This window comes from Monodelphis domestica, chromosome 1 (genome assembly GCF_027887165.1).
Source record: "Monodelphis domestica isolate mMonDom1 chromosome 1, mMonDom1.pri, whole genome shotgun sequence".
Lineage (NCBI taxonomy): Eukaryota > Metazoa > Chordata > Mammalia > Didelphimorphia > Didelphidae > Monodelphis > Monodelphis domestica.
The window spans coordinates 79542430-79558461 of record NC_077227.1 but is presented as its reverse complement, the minus strand read 5'-3'; the positions used below and the strand labels follow the sequence as shown (position 1 = coordinate 79558461).

General features: G+C 36.5%; 1 protein-coding gene across 1 annotated transcript in view; it reads right to left on the bottom strand.

The window, feature by feature from the left end:
* Window positions 1–1983: 1983 nt before the first annotated feature.
* OPALIN (oligodendrocytic myelin paranodal and inner loop protein) overlaps window positions 1984–16032 on the bottom strand; it is an 18663-nt gene continuing 4614 nt past the window's right edge. Inside the window, exons 2-6 of the mRNA XM_007478708.2 lie at window positions 15893–15928; window positions 13417–13452; window positions 8144–8266; window positions 7468–7527; window positions 1984–5514 (exon numbers count right to left, since the gene is read on the bottom strand). Of these exons, the coding sequence (XP_007478770.1) occupies window positions 5335–5514; window positions 7468–7527; window positions 8144–8266; window positions 13417–13452; window positions 15893–15928 (435 nt within the window). The 3' untranslated portion in view covers window positions 1984–5334. The remainder of the gene's footprint in view (window positions 5515–7467; window positions 7528–8143; window positions 8267–13416; window positions 13453–15892; window positions 15929–16032) is intronic.

Here is a 16032-nt window from a genome sequence, read left to right as displayed (position 1 = left end):
GCTTCTGAGATTTGATCTTTCCTGTCCACTTGTACTAGCAATATTAGAATTGCAGAAACCACTCTGTTGCCTCCCTCTATTCTTCAAATGATTAGAAATTTCCCCATTTCCAACATTCATAAGTCTAAGAAATTTTAAGGTTTACACAATTACAAGGTCTGCCTTCTTTGAGCCTCATTAGGATTGTTGAATTCTCTTTCTTGGAAAGTCCCAGTTATTTAAGAATGCAATTGTATCCCTTCTGCCCATTTGCCTCTCCTCTAGCTGACTCAAAAATTGCCCTCGTTTTTAGGACCAGTTAGCCAAGCTGGTTGTTCAGTTGTTGCTGTTCAATCATTTCAGTCACATCTGAGTCTTCATGACCCCATTTGGGTTTTTTTTTTTGTTCCATCAAAAAACTTATGTTCTTTTTTTCTTGTTTACACCTGGTTTATTCTTTGATTTAACTGATTAACTTAATGCAGAGTCCAGATAAGCTTCATTCATATATAAATGAGGAAACTGAGTCCAGGAAAAAGAAGGCTTTCTTTTTACCTCCAAAGGTCACAAAGGCACTCAAGCCTAGAGTTTAGGTCTTTTGCCTCTCATTCAGTACTCTGCATAGTATGCTATTAGGTTAGGCCACATAGCAAAAATCTTTCCCAGGACAGGAAAAGATGAATAGTTAGATGTTGATATTGTTGTTGATGATGTCGTTGATGTTGAGGATGTTGTTTTTTATAATGATGATGATGATATTGATGTTGATTGTGTTGTTGATGATGAGGATGCTGTGGCTGATGATGTTGATGATGATGATGATTGAATTTGGAGTTACAGGTTTTCCTTCCATTTGAACCTTTCTGATCCTTTTCCTGGAGACTGTCTCCAAACTCTTTCATCCTTCCATTGCGTTGGTCTTCTTACCCCTTCCCCACATGCACTTCTTTATGAACTATAAAATTACCACACTTTATTTCTTTTCCCATTTCTCTTAGTATAATACTTTTTTACCCCTAGTTTTTTAATATTTTTAACATTTTAATCTCATACAGTTTGTCACTGTTCCCTCTAAATGTACTTCTTCTAGCTACCCTGATGATGATAACAATTTTTATCATCATCTTTTAATATCATCTTTTCTTATTGAAATACAAATCATTTTAACTTAGTTAGTCCCTTAAAAAGTTTTTTTGCCCTTTATTAATTTCCTTTTGGTGATTCTCTTTGAGTTCTGTGTTTGGGCATCAAATTTTTTATTTAAGTCAGGTCTTTCCTTTAGGAATGCTTGGAAGTCTTATGTTTTATTAAATTATCATACTTTCTCCTGCAAGAATATAGTCAATTTTTCTGGGTAGTTGATTCATCATTGTTGACCCAGTTCCCTTGCTTTCCAGAATATCATATTCCATGCCATCTGGTCCTTCAGTGTGGATGCATCCAGGTCCTATGTTATTCCAACTGTGATTCCATGATATCTGAATGGTTTCTTTTTAGTAGTTTGTAGTATCTTTTCCTTGGTCTGGTAGTTCTTAAATTTGGCTATAACATTACTGGGCATTGTCAATTGGGAATTAAACACAGGAGGTGAAATTTGTATTCATTCAATTTCTACTTTTCCCTCTTGTTCAAGAATGTTGGGGGCACTTTTCTTGGATAATTTCCTGTAGAATGATGTCTGGACTTTTTCTTTTGTCATGATTTTCTGGTAGACCAATAATTCTTAAATTGTCTCTTCTGGATCTATTTTCTAAGTCTATAGTTTTATCAATGAGGTGTTTCATATTTTCCTCAAATTTTTCATTCTTTTGACTTTGTTTTATAGATTCTTGCTGCCTTGTGAAGTCATTTGCTTCTAGTTGTTGGATTCTAATTTTTAAAGACTGAATTTCATCCCTGGATTTTTGGTCATTCTTCTCCTTCTGGTATGTTTTTCTTTGTAGGTTACCATTCACTTTCTTTGCCTTGTTTTCAAGCTGGTCAACTCTGACTTTGAAGACATTATTTTCTTGTTTTAGTTCATATGCCTCTGTTTTCAGATGGCATTTGCTTTTTAAGTTCTTTTCCTAATTGTCTGCAGTCTCTCTCTCTCTCTTTTTAAAATTGTGTTTTAAGTTCTTCCAAAGCCTGAGTCCAATTTACTGGAGTTTCTGTGTTTTTGCTTGGTGTTCCTTGGTCCTCCTCTGTTCCATTTACTCTTTGTTTATTACCTGGATAGAGCTGTTGATTGTAATTTCTTTTTTCTTTTTCTGTTGTTTACTCATATTTTTTCCTTCTTTGCCCCTTGTCATTGGCTGTAATCTTGCTCTTCTGATTACTTGCTGGATTTGTGCATTTGGGCTATTTGGTCCTGAAGAAGCTTCTTCTCTGCTCTGCTGATTGACTATATTAAGCTAGTGGAATATTAATGAGCCCTGAGTTCAGATCTTCCTGAGCTGGCAGCAGAAGCTGAAGGTATAGGTGAAGGTATGGAGGTTGAAGGGACCTGTGCTTCCCACCCTGTTATCAAGGTATTCTATTGTGATTTCAGCCTAAGGCCCTGGGATCCAAGTCAGCAGGATTCTTATGGGGGCTCTCAGTGCAGTTTGTGGGGGAAGAATGTTGGAGATTTGGGGGTTTTCTTGACAAAGGTACTAGAGTGGTTTACCATTTCCTTCTCCTTCTCATTTTACAGTTTAGGAAACTGAGGCAAACAGGGTTAAGTGATTAAGTCACACATCTAGTAAGTGTCTGAGGTCAAATTTCAATTAAGTAGGAGGACTGGTTCTCCACTGTCCAATTGTAATAAGGGATTGTTTGAATGATAAATGATAACTAAAGATCAAATCTATCAATCTCCCTTCCTCCCTTCACCCTCCCTTCTTCCTTCCCCTTTCCAGTTGATTCTTCTGTTGGTCTCTCTAAATCAACTCAGGGTGAGTTTTATGATGTCTCAAATAAAATACTCTTTCTCTTCTCTAAGATTAAGTAAGGAGTTTATTAGGGAAGAAGGGACAGATAAGGAAATGGAAGGAAAGAGGGTCTGAGGTTTCCCTAATACTAGAATAGTTCTTAGATTGAAGGATGGTGGAATATAGTTCAAATTGGGGAAATGGATTAACAGATCTGGAAGTTCAATCATTATAACACAGCAGAGAAATCAGAGAGAGCTGGACTTGTCCTTTCTTTATGCCCCCAAAGCCTAGAGACCCCTTCTCCTTTCTGTCTTCAAGGTTAAAGAGACACCTTCTTCCTTCTGTCTCAAAAGCAAAGTTTTCAGTTTTTCTTTTCTGGACATCATTCCAAATAGAATATTCTCTTTTTGAGTGACAGCTCAGCAGTCTCAGCTATTGTATCTCTGTTGCAGGCTTTTCCATTTTCTTATTTCCATACCATCACACTACCTAGCTACCCAGGCTTCATCATTGCAGGCAGATAAAACCATATATGGGCTCTGCTTGTCTCATTCCCATATCTTACCCTCAGCACATGCTTTTTTTAATAGACACACACCTAGGTTGTATGTGTATATTTTCCTTTTTTATAAAAGACAACCTTCTAATTTAGACTCTTCTTACCTTTTCTACTGAGTAGCTCATCTGTCTCAAGTCACTTACTTCAAATGTTGAGATAATGAAGAAAAGTATTGGTTAGACTCCAACTCCAACTCCCACACCAACCCCACAGCCCTTTGGGAAACTGCATATGATTTATTTTAATGGTATCTCTGGAAGTAAATCTGTAGTAACAATTGCCTTGGGGAAGAAATATGAACTGTATGGGGATATGGACAGGAACTCCCAAATGAGGTCACTTCCTCTCTCATGCAGGTCTTTACCTTTTATGCATTTCAGAGACTTAGAGAGTAACCCAGAACAGGGAGGAGTTACAACCCATAGGTGAGAGGTGAGGTCTTAAACCAGGTCTTTCTGCTAAGACCAGTAACTCTATCCACTAAACCACACTGCCCAATACACATAATACATAGGAGTCACAAGGATAAGAACAGTTTTGAGTATTTACAAAATGATCAAACCATTAGTATTATAGCAAAGTCCTATTTAAACTCTTTTATCAAGTTTCCTACAAGATACCCCCTGTTAAAGAAATCAGGTTTAAAAAAGATGAATCCTGCACTCTGCTCTGTAGGTTATCAAAGTGGGTGTAGAGGTGGGGGAAGTCTTTAAATGAACAAGGACTCTTTGTTAAAACAACTACAAATCTCTTGATCTTGGATTGGACATTTGCCAAAGCATCCTTCTATTCACTCATCCAATTTAGTGGGGCATTATACTAGGGGCTAAAAGTACAAAAGTGCAAAGTATTGCTTCAGCATTTTCAGCTACATTCTAGCTGTGGGAAATAATATATACACAGATAAATGGAAAAAAAATATATAGACAAAGCAAATACAGGATAATCTATGGGGAGAAGGCTCTAGCAGCTGGTAGAACCAGGGAAGCCTCATGTACAATGTGGCATTTGACTTGAGCCTTAAAACAAACAGGGGTTTCCAAGAGGCAGAGGGGTGGAGGGGGGAATAGTTCAAGTATGAGAGACAGTCTGTACAAAGATACAGAGATGGGAAGTGGATATTAGAGAAACAGTTGGCCTAGAAGGGGAAAGGGGACAATTAAAGTTCAATGAAGCATCACTGGGACCTTGAAACCCATTTTGAAATAAACTTGTAGAGCTCCAGGCTGTGGATAATGGATATTGCACATATAACTCTCAGACTCGTATTGGTAGGTAGCCTCATTGTTTCTACAATTTTTGATGTTAAGGCTTTTGCCTCTACCAGATGTGTGTGTGTGTGGGGAGAAGTAGGTAGAGATAATATTCAGTAGCTCTCTTGTGGGCTTCCCTGTGGTCACTGTAACCATTTCCTCTCTACTACGTATTTAGTCTTGGCTATCCAGAATTAGTAATGACTGCTTCATCCATTACTTTTCCAGTCTCACATAGCTCCTCACAACTTTGTCATTTCTTTAAACATAAGCCTGATCTTCTGGCTTTTTTCTGAATAAGAAATCTGATCCATTATTGTTAAAGGAATGAAAGCTAGATGTAGGGAAATAAAGCATTGCTCAGTCACCCAGAAAAACCAACATGAGAAGGAATTTAAGGTCCTGGAGCCATCATTCTTCTAAGCAATGGACTTGGATAAGTGATACCTCATTACCATGTATTCCACTACTCAGGCAGAACTGAAGTAATAATATAATAGATCAAATCAAATTCCAATGAAATATCTTTTCAAATCAATGAAGAAAATTTGTGTTGGCTAGATACCATCTAGGCATTCTAGTTGACTTCTAGTAAAAACCCAAGTGTAGGTTTTTTTGAGTAAGTTTACAATGAATGATTAAAGGTACTTCATTTCTTGTCCAGTTTAGGCAAGAGCCACCTTGGCAAACTCTGTTTTTTTTCCATTTTAGTTCTAGGAAAATAAGCATCATACGCTAGCTCTTCTGTCCCCGTAATGGTCTTCACATACACATGAGTCTCTTCCATCTCTATTGTTTCCTTCACATCCATGTCAGGGCTGCTGAGGTTCTTGGAAAAACAAATAAAAGACTAATAAACTTAAGCAGCCTCATAATTTCTGTCATGAAAGTCATTTATAAGCATGTATCCTCTTATATCCCTTATCAACCCAATATTAAAAAATAATCAGATTCCCCAAACAACTTGCAGTTGGCTGTTTCATATACATCACCTAACTCAGACTAGCATTTCCCAGACAGTAGGCCAGATGCCCAAAGGAATTTCTAGGGCTATTTAGAGGTTCATATAAGTCATGAAACTATTGTTTGTAGTTCTTTAGCATTGCAATACAAGGCAAATTGTTTGGTTTTCCTTCTTAGGTCCCAGGTGTCTAAAATAGATTAGGCAGCAGCCTTTTTTCTGGTAGCATAGAGAAGTCTATATTCCCAAGGGCAGGTGTTAATGCCTTTTACAGCAAGAAAAGTACAATTAATAAATGCACAGAGAAGAATTCTATTTATGATTTTATTATGAAGATTAATTTACTTCAAGTAAAACCTCACGCCCTCTAAATTTTAGCACAAGAGATTAATTTAAACAAGTGATTATAGTCATTTTATAGCAATGACAACAGGTCAATCCCAAAATAAGGCCCTAATAATGTTAACTCAGTTGCTAAGGTCAATATTAAGTGGCTTGTTACAGTGTTATTGTTCACAATAAAATTATCCTGGACTCTACCCTTTTCACAAGCTTTTCCAATAGTTCTTTTGTTTGTCTCTCAGCAAAAACCCCACCAGTTCATGTGCCATAGTCCTGAGAGGAGATATCACTTCAATACTCTGAACTCTATTCCTGTCAAGGGTACTACCATCTTTCTGGTCATCTGGGTTCATAACTCCATCAACTCCTCACTCTCATCCTACATATTCATTCACTCGACAAATCTGATCAATTCAATTTTCACGGCATCTCTTATCTATGTTCCCTTTTCTCTACTTACAGTTGCCACTAGTTCAGGTCTTTATCACCTCTCACCGGCCTCCTAACCAGTCCCTCTGCTTTAAATCTCTTCCTACACAGAGCAGCCAAAATGATTTTCCTAAAGCCTAAAATCTGATCTTAGCACTCCCCCTACTCAGTTAACTCTAGTACCTCCCTATTAACATTAAGGTCAAATATGATTTCATCTTCATCTCATCCTTTTCCTTTTCTATTTTTTTGTAATTTTTATAATGTTCATAATGATTGCTAGAGTAGTATGTGTGTATAATTCATGAATAAGTAAATAGATGTATATTAGAGATACATGCTTGAAATTTTTTATTCACATATATTCAAAAAAGTTTGAAGACCATTGGTCGCATTAGAATATTTAAGTATATCCCAATGGAAAGGCCTTAAGATGGAGCATCAAAGAAAGAATGTTAGAGGACAGATGCTGGGAAAGGCTAAATGAATATCCTTTGAGAATCACAGAAACTCAAGAAGGGAAGAGATTACAAAAATCATCTAGGGCAACCTATACCTGGATATGAATTCCCAACAATTCATGACTATAATTATCCACATAATCCATGACTGTAATTAACCTCTGAAGACCTCCAATTATGGGTAATTCATTACCTTATAAGGAAGCCCATTCTTTTTTGGATTGATTCTAAGTTTTGAGATTTTTTCCTTATATTGATCCAAAATGAGCATCAGAGCATTCACCCATTACATCTAATCTACCTTTGGGATCTAGGCAAATAAGTCTAATTTCATTTCTCCATTATGGCCCTCCAAAAACTTGAAGATATTCCTCATGTCTTCTATCTTGGATAACCCCTAGTAATGAGAATTACTACTTCTAATATTCTCCATCTCTCTGGATGTCTCCTTTTCTCCTCTGGGTTTCATTTTATGTCCCTCTCCTTTTAAACCCAATTTACTTTTGTACCCTTTCCTTCTGACAATAGGATTTATAATCCATAGCTTACTTATTGTGAGATATTAAGAATTACAACTAAGAATCGTTACCTCCAATGATACCTCAGAACTGTCATAGATATCTGGAAAATCATTTGGTCTTTTCTTCTCCTAAATTGGTAAAAAATAAAAAATGTAGCGTGAAAAGATTGAAGCTTGGACAATTGTTTAAGCATATGGCAAATGAATACAGGCAAAGAATGGAATATGGAATGGATTTAGAGTCCATATGATATTTTAGAAATTAATAACAGAATATTTTTTCTGAATAACTCTGGCTAAGGACCTTTGAACCAGAGATGCTGGCCCCCATATCGCCTGATATTTATGACAAAGAGGGATTCTACCTTCTTTATTCTAAAAGAAAAAGAAGCCTAGATGACAATACTCCTAGAAATAACAGATTATAAACACCTTCAGGCCTTGTTGCCACCTCTCTGTCCAGATTTATCATTCACTCATTTTCCCTGCATGGTTTATTTTGTTTTCAAAATTATTCTATACCTCTATGGAATGGGATCTAAGATTTACCACTATATTTACTGCTCAATAGACATTAAAGATTATAACCAGAAATTTTATCTGCAATTGGAGAATATTGTCACTTTTAAAAATGTACTCTGTCTCTGTATCCCCATTACCTAGAACAATGCCTGGCATGTATTAAATGCTCAATGATCACTGTCATTAAGAGTCCTTGTTCAAACCAAAGGAAAGGGATAATCACCTGAATATGCCCATCCTTTCTTCTTTTCTGAGCACAGACCGCAATTAAAGCTATGAGCAGGACCATGGCTACCAAAGTTGGGATGCCTGCTGCCAGTCCTGCTGCCAGAATTGTGATACAATCCTAATGTAGAGAGATAAGAAGCAGAAGATCAAATGTACCAATTCTTCAGTGACTATTTGCCCTTTTTTCCTATATGTGGTCAGGAAAGATACAGAATGTATCAAGAGATATGCCCAAGCCCCCCTATTCACAATCAAAGTTTAACTTCGATTATAAATTCCTTGAGGGCAGAGATGATGGTTTTTCCCCTTGTTTTTTTTTATTGTTTTGCTTTGGAAATAGCAAAGAAACCATGCCTGGCACACCGTAGTTACTTAATAAATCCTCACTGATTTGATTTCACTAAATGTGACCACCTACTATAAACTATGCAGTGGTGATTAATAATAATCTTTATATGGCACTTTTAAGGCTTACAAAGCATTTTGCATATATTATATCATTTGATCATTACAACAACCAAGTGAGATAAGCACCACAGATATTATCATCCCTGTTTTACAGATGACAGAATGCCCATTAGATCCCTATTGGACTCCTAATTCTGAGGCTGAGAACAGATAGAATCATGCCACTAGTGAGCATCTTTCAAAAAGAAAAAAAAAATACAAGTGGTCATTTAGATTGAAAGAATTTATAAAAATTTTCTGCCTCTCTAGACTTATAGGTTTGAACTTATTTATAATTATTTTAACTGTTTTTACCATTTTGCGATGGTTTTGACAGGTTTGAACTGGTTTTGACTGGTTTGTAGTTACTTATACTGGTTTGAATTGATTTTGACTCTTTTGAACCTTGTTTTTACAGGTTTGAACTATTTTATACTAGTTTTAACACAAATTTTCCTGATCTTAAGGTCATTCACAGTTGCTCATCAAACAATATTGCTCTCATTCTGTACAGTGTTGTTCTTGTTCTGTTCATTTCACTTTGCATCAGTTCATGTAAAACTTTCCAGATTTTTCAAAAATCATCCTGGTTATCATTTCTTATAGTACAATAATAATATACTATATCTTGTTCAGCAATTCTCCAATTGATTAACAATTTCTCAATTTCATAAAAAAGAGCTGCAATAAATATTTTTGTAGAAATAGGATAAGTCTTTTGGAGCACAAATTCTTAAGAATAATTTCCTTACTTAACACTGAAAAAACAATTGAGAAATGCTTTGGGAAAAGCACATTGTAGAGTATAAAGGTAACATAAATGTTAACTATTATCATTATTTAATTCTTCCCAGTATATAGAACAGGCCTATAGGTGATTTAGTGGATAGAGCATTGGAACCGGTGTCAGACCCGAGTTCAAATTTGGCCTCAGATACTCACTCACTAGTTGAGTGTTCTTGAGCAAATCATTTAACCTCTGTTTGCCTTAGTCCACTGGAGAAGAAATGACAAATCACCATAGTATCTTCGCCAAGAAAACTCCATACAGAGTCACAAAGAATTTGACATAACTGAACAACAAGATGTAGAACACCTCTGTTTGAAACATTCAATCAACTTATCTCAGTAATCTTCACAGATCAAGGAAGAAGACATCATTGCCTATCTCCCACTTATTTTACAGGAGAACAAGCCAATTCATAGTTAATAAAAATTTATCAAACACTTACTATGTGCCAGGTACTGTGCTAAGCACTGGGAATATACACAAGAAAAAGAAAGAGTCCCTGCTCAGGAGGAGCTTAAAATCTAGGGGGAAGACAATATACAAGAGGAAGCTGAAAAGAGGGAGGCCATCAGAGTTGGGAGCAGGATGGGTATAAAGTCTAAGTCATAAGCTGATTGTAAATTAAATCAGCCACTAGTAAATAAAATGAGGGGTGAAGATTTTAAAGAACTTTTCCATAGTCACATAAAGTTGGGCTCAGAATAGAATAATTTCTTAGTCAGAATGGAGTATGCTCTAGTGAGTGCTGAATCTGTCATTAGAGGCCCTGGGTTCAAAGGCATTTCCTAAGATGACATAGTAAGACAGTAACTGCAAAACATTCAACTGATGAACTTGGGGTACATTCTTTCACAAATAGGCACAAGTTTATGGGAAAGATGATTACAAACAGCAAATAGTAGTGAGATTATGTCTGTAATAAGATGTTTTATTTTGCCTTATCTACATGCATAGACTAAGATGCATCTCTTGATAATACAAGGCTTTTAAGTCCTTTTTCTCTGTGAAGAATCCTCATGTAGCTTCATTAGGATGCAACATTACTACTGATTAGGTTTCTCAGTTGGACTTTCAGGGTTCACTCCTTTATAAAACTCAACACTCAGTTCCTAGGGCTAGCTCTCTTCTAGCATCCATAGCCATTTCTCTTCTCCTTAGCCAAGGACTCAGTTCATCAAAGCGGCTTTCCCCTTTGAGTGACTTCCTTTCTGCATCGAAATCTCTCTGTACTGTATTTCTATGCTTCTTCAATAATACCTCCAACTCTCTTTAACTGATGAACTCTTAAACCACTATTCGCTCCAGGTACACTATAGACCCATGATGGCGAACCTATGGTATGCATGCTAAAGATGGCATACAGGGACCTCTCTGTGGGTAGATACCCTGGCCTCCAGAATTAGTTACTAGAACAGCAGAGGTATTTGGGCAAGGCTGCTCCCTTCTCCCTCTCCACCATGCCTCCCTACCCCTCTGCCCAGCAGCCCAATGGAAGTGCTTACTCCTTCCCTAGTGGAATGCCCAGGGCCACTCCCTTCTCTTTCTCCTTCCCCTGTCTGGAGTAAGGAGACAGGAATGGGAAGGGGTTATAGCACTTGGTCTCTGGAGAGGGAGTCTGTAAAAGGTTCACCATCACTGCTATAGACTAAGCTATTTCAGGATGTAGAGTATAACAGGAGACTATAACTACTGATCCCAGTCCTTATAAACATGTGCAGAGTTCAGCGGATGTAATTCTCTGTGTGAAAGAGGCCAGGCAGTCTGCTTCCAGTAGAATTAAGATGACGTGAGGAAAAGGCCTTGGAGAGACATTTTATAATTGGTTTTGGTTTGCTAGTCACATTTTTGACAGGCTGGGGAGCATTCAATAAGCACTAGTTGACCTAATTTACTTTATTTTTGTCTTTGCATTCCCAGCAACTTATAAAGTGCTTTATATGTGTATATATGTGTGTGTGTGTGTGTGTGTGTGTGTGTGTGTGTGTGTATCAGGTGTTTAGTAAGTGCTTATTGGGTTGAATCAAAGAAGCAGCTTTGGAAGACAAATCTAATGATGTGCTGGAACCAGTTTTTGAAAGCAGATTGTCAAATTTTCCATGTAAGCACTTACTCCTTGGAAATCAGCAAATGCTAAAAATCAAGGCTTGGTTTCTTTGTTGTTGTCATTGTCGTTTTTATTTATTGTTTCTAGACTTAAGAAAGTGATGGAGAAAATGTTAATAGGATAGATTAAACCTAAAAGTGTGTCAAGAGCACTTTTCCTTTTCTTGGAAAACTGGAAGTAAAACCCCTGAACAAATCAAATACGTACGGTCAGAATTACCGAGATTGTAGCACAAAGTAGAAAAGTAAAGAATGCGACCTTTTTATTTCAAGAAAATGTTGAACAATTCTGTTCCTCGTCAATCTCCACACTTAATCATCTGGCTTTTCTCTCCAGTGTGATCATGCTTGGTCATCTTGGAAATTCACTCTTCTGCTGACCTTCTTATGCTAGAAATATGCTGGGTTCATACTATTCCTTCCTCTAATTGGCAAGTTCTTTCAGAATCTCTATTAAAAGGATAAAATCTCCAGGTCAGCTATTTCTTCATTTTTCTTGGGGCTCCGGCTCTGACCCTCTAGACCTTCTCTATCATGCCTCCTCCAGGGGGATCTTCTCTCCCTTTTCACTTCCATTCGTGTGTTGTATTCTCCCTTTAGAATAGAAGTTCCTTGAGGACAAGGGCTATCTTTCTGCCTGTACCTGTACTGGGGCAGGGGGGGGGGTATTCACAATGGCCATAGGAAGCCCTTCAATCCAGATGGTTAGGTGTGAAGATTGGTGAGGAAAGGAAATGTCAATCATTTTCTTGAAATAAAAAGGCTACATTCTTTTCTTTTCCACTGTGTGCTACAATCACAATAATGCTGACCTTATGTATCTGATTTGTCCAGGAGTGTGCTGGTAAAGGTCTAAGCAGATATGATGCACTTAATAAATGTGGGTTGATTTGACTTGACTTGAGAAAACAATTCCCAAATTATTTAAAAGAAGCAGGATCCTGCCAATAGGAAGAACTCTTAGAACTTTACTAAAAAGAAACTTAAATTTTAACTCATCTAATGCATATTTTCATTATGCTTCAACATATTGGGAAGTACAGTGGATAGAGTGCCAGGTCTGGAGTCAGGAAGTCCTGGGTTCAAATTTAGCCTCAGACTCTTCCTAGCTATGTGACCGTGAGCAATGTCACTTAACCCCAATTGCCTAGTCCTTGCTGCTCCTCTCTTTTGGAACTGATACTTAGCATTGATTCTAAAACAGAAAGTATGAGGTTTGTTTGTTTTTTTAACTCGGGCCATTTTCAAACTTGCCTGAGCCATCTACAGCTCTTAATGCCACCATTGCTTCTGGAAAGTTTAGATTGCACATGTATTGCAGTACAAAATAGAAAATATATTTTGTATATTTGACTATTATCCTATTCACCATCTCTGTTACTTCCTAGACCACAGCACTTTCCTATGGTTGTTATCTCTCCTTATTAGAATAAAAGCTTTTTGAGAACAGGAATTGTCCTGATTTTGTATTTGTATCTTCAACACTTAACAGTGCCCAGCACATTAAGCTCTCCGTTCTTTAAAACCCTAAACTTCTATCTTAGAATCAATTGATTCTAAGTCAAAAGAGTGGTAAGGGCTAGGCAATGGAGCTTAAGTGACTTGCCCAGGGTCACACAGCTTGGAAGTGTCTGAGGCTAAATTTGAACCCAGGTCCTCTCAACTCCAGACCTGGCACTCTATCCACTGTGCTACCTAGCTGCCCCTATGTAGGCTCCTAATAAATGCTTTTGTACTCATTTATTTATTCATTAATTCATTCAAATACTCATAAACAGATTGATATTATATTGTATTCAATTTGTGAACAGTTATAGGACAGTATTTTATGTAAAAGGAAGAAAAGTTTTTGTAATTTAGTTTTATTTTTCTAAATTTTAAAATATTATTCATATTTCCTAAAAAAAATTTTAATTAAATATACTTACTTCTATGATTCCATCAGTAGCATCAGGGAAGGAAGTCTGCAAAGGAGAAAAAGCCAAGCATCTTAAGAAAATAAAATCTATAATAATGGATGTTATGTTTGTAAAACAGCTTGTCTAAAATAATGATTTCTAGTTTTTGACTCTGAAAAATTAACTCCTTTTTATAGCCATTCTGTTAAATTGAGAGTTGATTCATACCCAGAGGAAAAAAAGAAATTTGATTCTATGGACCAGTATTTCAGAAATTAATCCTTAGTTAGCCTCTTTGTGCATGATTCACAGCATATAAATGCAACAAGGTGGCACTGTGAAGTCAAAAAGATCCAATTTCAAACCTAGCCTCAGACACTTACTAGATATGTGACCCTGGGCAAACCATTGAATCGTTCTACCTCAGTTTCCTCATATGTAATTGATAATAAGAAATACCTCATATAATAAATAAAAATAAAATAATAAATAAATAAGATAATAAATAATAATAAAAACCCTACCTTACAAGGTTGTTGTGGAAATTAAATGTAAAAATATTTGTAAAGCACTTAGCACAGTTCTTGGCACATTGTAAATGTTTAATAAATATCTGTTTCCTTCCTCTGTTCCGTTTTATCTATAGAAATAGGGTAGATTTCTATAGAAATAGGTAGATACATAGAATACTGTGTTTGGTGTCAGGAAGACCTGGGTTAAATTGTTGCCTCTGACACTAGCTGTGCCACCCCTTTGACATTAAGATACTATGTATTCTTTTTTTTTAAATAACCCTTATCTTCCATGTTAGAATCAAAACTATATATTGTTTCCAAAGCAGAAGATTGGAAAGGACTAGGCAATAGGTGTCTTGCCCAGGGTCACACAGCTAGGAAGTGTCAGCTAGGATTTAAACCGAGGACCTCCCATCTCTGGACCTGGCTTTCAATCCTCTGAGCCACCCAGCTGCCATGGATACTATGTATTTCAAGCAATTTCCTAAGACATCTATTAAGTGGACTGTAATCTGCATTGGAAAAGAGAATTCCCATACTGGGAGTTACACTTCAAGTATTTGAATCATCTCCAGCAAATGTTTGATTTTGTCATCCAGGACACATTGAGTTTTATGCCACCCACTTGGTGGAATAGTAAAAAGTAGGAGGTATAGGTACAGTCAAAGAGAATGGCAGAGATATAAGACATGGTGGTTACATTCTCTGCCCCAGCATCCTGTCTAGACCTTGATGTTGGGAGCAAAATCTTCAGTTAAAGGATTTCCCAGGCATTGGATAATGAGTGCCAAGAATATTTAATATCTGATCTAATCTCTTGATATTTCTTCTGCTTATTATTTTATAAAGCACTTTTTGTTTTGATTTCATGAATCATCTGGTTTGGTTTGCCCCAAAGTCATAGGATGCGGGCTCAGAGTTATGAATTTTATTAGGTGAAGACTCAAACAATATAACAATTCATGGTCCAGGAGGGATGTCTAGAATTCAGGATGGGACTCTGATTTTTTTCTCTCTTTTTGCCATTACATTTGATGCCTCCTAGATATTGTCTCTTAACATTAACACAACTCTCATCCTCTTTTCTTCTTTTTTTTTAAAGGAAGATGCACTATACTACGGATATCTATCTACCTAATCAGGGTGTGTTCTAAGTCATATTGCCATACTATGAAAATCATTTTCTTCAACTCTTTTCTTACAATTTCTTTTTTCTCTTACATTTCCATTCTTGCCTTTTCATTCTCTCTTTCCTACTGTATTTCTTCCTTATTTCTCCCTTAAATTTACTTTAAATTTAACTGCTTTGTGATACTCTGTTAAATGTGATGCCTTTTTTTAGTGGTATAGAAGAGGTTCTCTTATACATAGCAGAGGTTAGGGCTTCAATACATCTTAATTTGCCTTATGATGTTGACTTAATTCATCCTTCTGAATCATTAGTAAAATTGTAAAAAAAAAAAGACAGAGAAAGAGAAGCAGTGAGACTCACAGAAAGAATATGCAAGTAGAACTGAACCAACTCTCATATTAATCTTGTTACAGATAACCTGTGCACAACACAAAAGGCAGAACAAGTCAAGATGCAGAATAAGCCAAATGTTTAGACAACTTGCCACTGGAAACCAGGAACCTAGGCTTTTAACATTTTTATTTTTTATTCAAAACACATCTTCATATTGGTCATTATGGTTATAAGAGAACACTCATACTTAAACAAAACTCCCCAAATAAAACCACAAATAATGATGTGAAAGATGACTCCAATAGTTCTTTCTCTTAAGGTAGATAGCATTCCCCATTATAAATCTTTCAGGATTATCCCAGATCATAGGAATCTAAATTTTAACTTGAAAACTAAATGCACTTTAAAAATTTGGGACCTCCTCATCTATTCAGTTCATAGTTTCTGTGCTATTCCACCGAAGCTTAATGCAATAATTACACTAACATTTGCTGACTTGTCTAGTACAAGGGTTATGGATACTTACTGTGTTAGGTGGCAATGTGAAATTTTGGATTGAACTCTGGAAGACAAAAAGAAACATTAAAATTCTTTGCAACAGTGTGTCTGGTATCTCATGCTTTTCTAACTCAGGTAGATATTCCCCACTTAATCCCTACCTGCAAG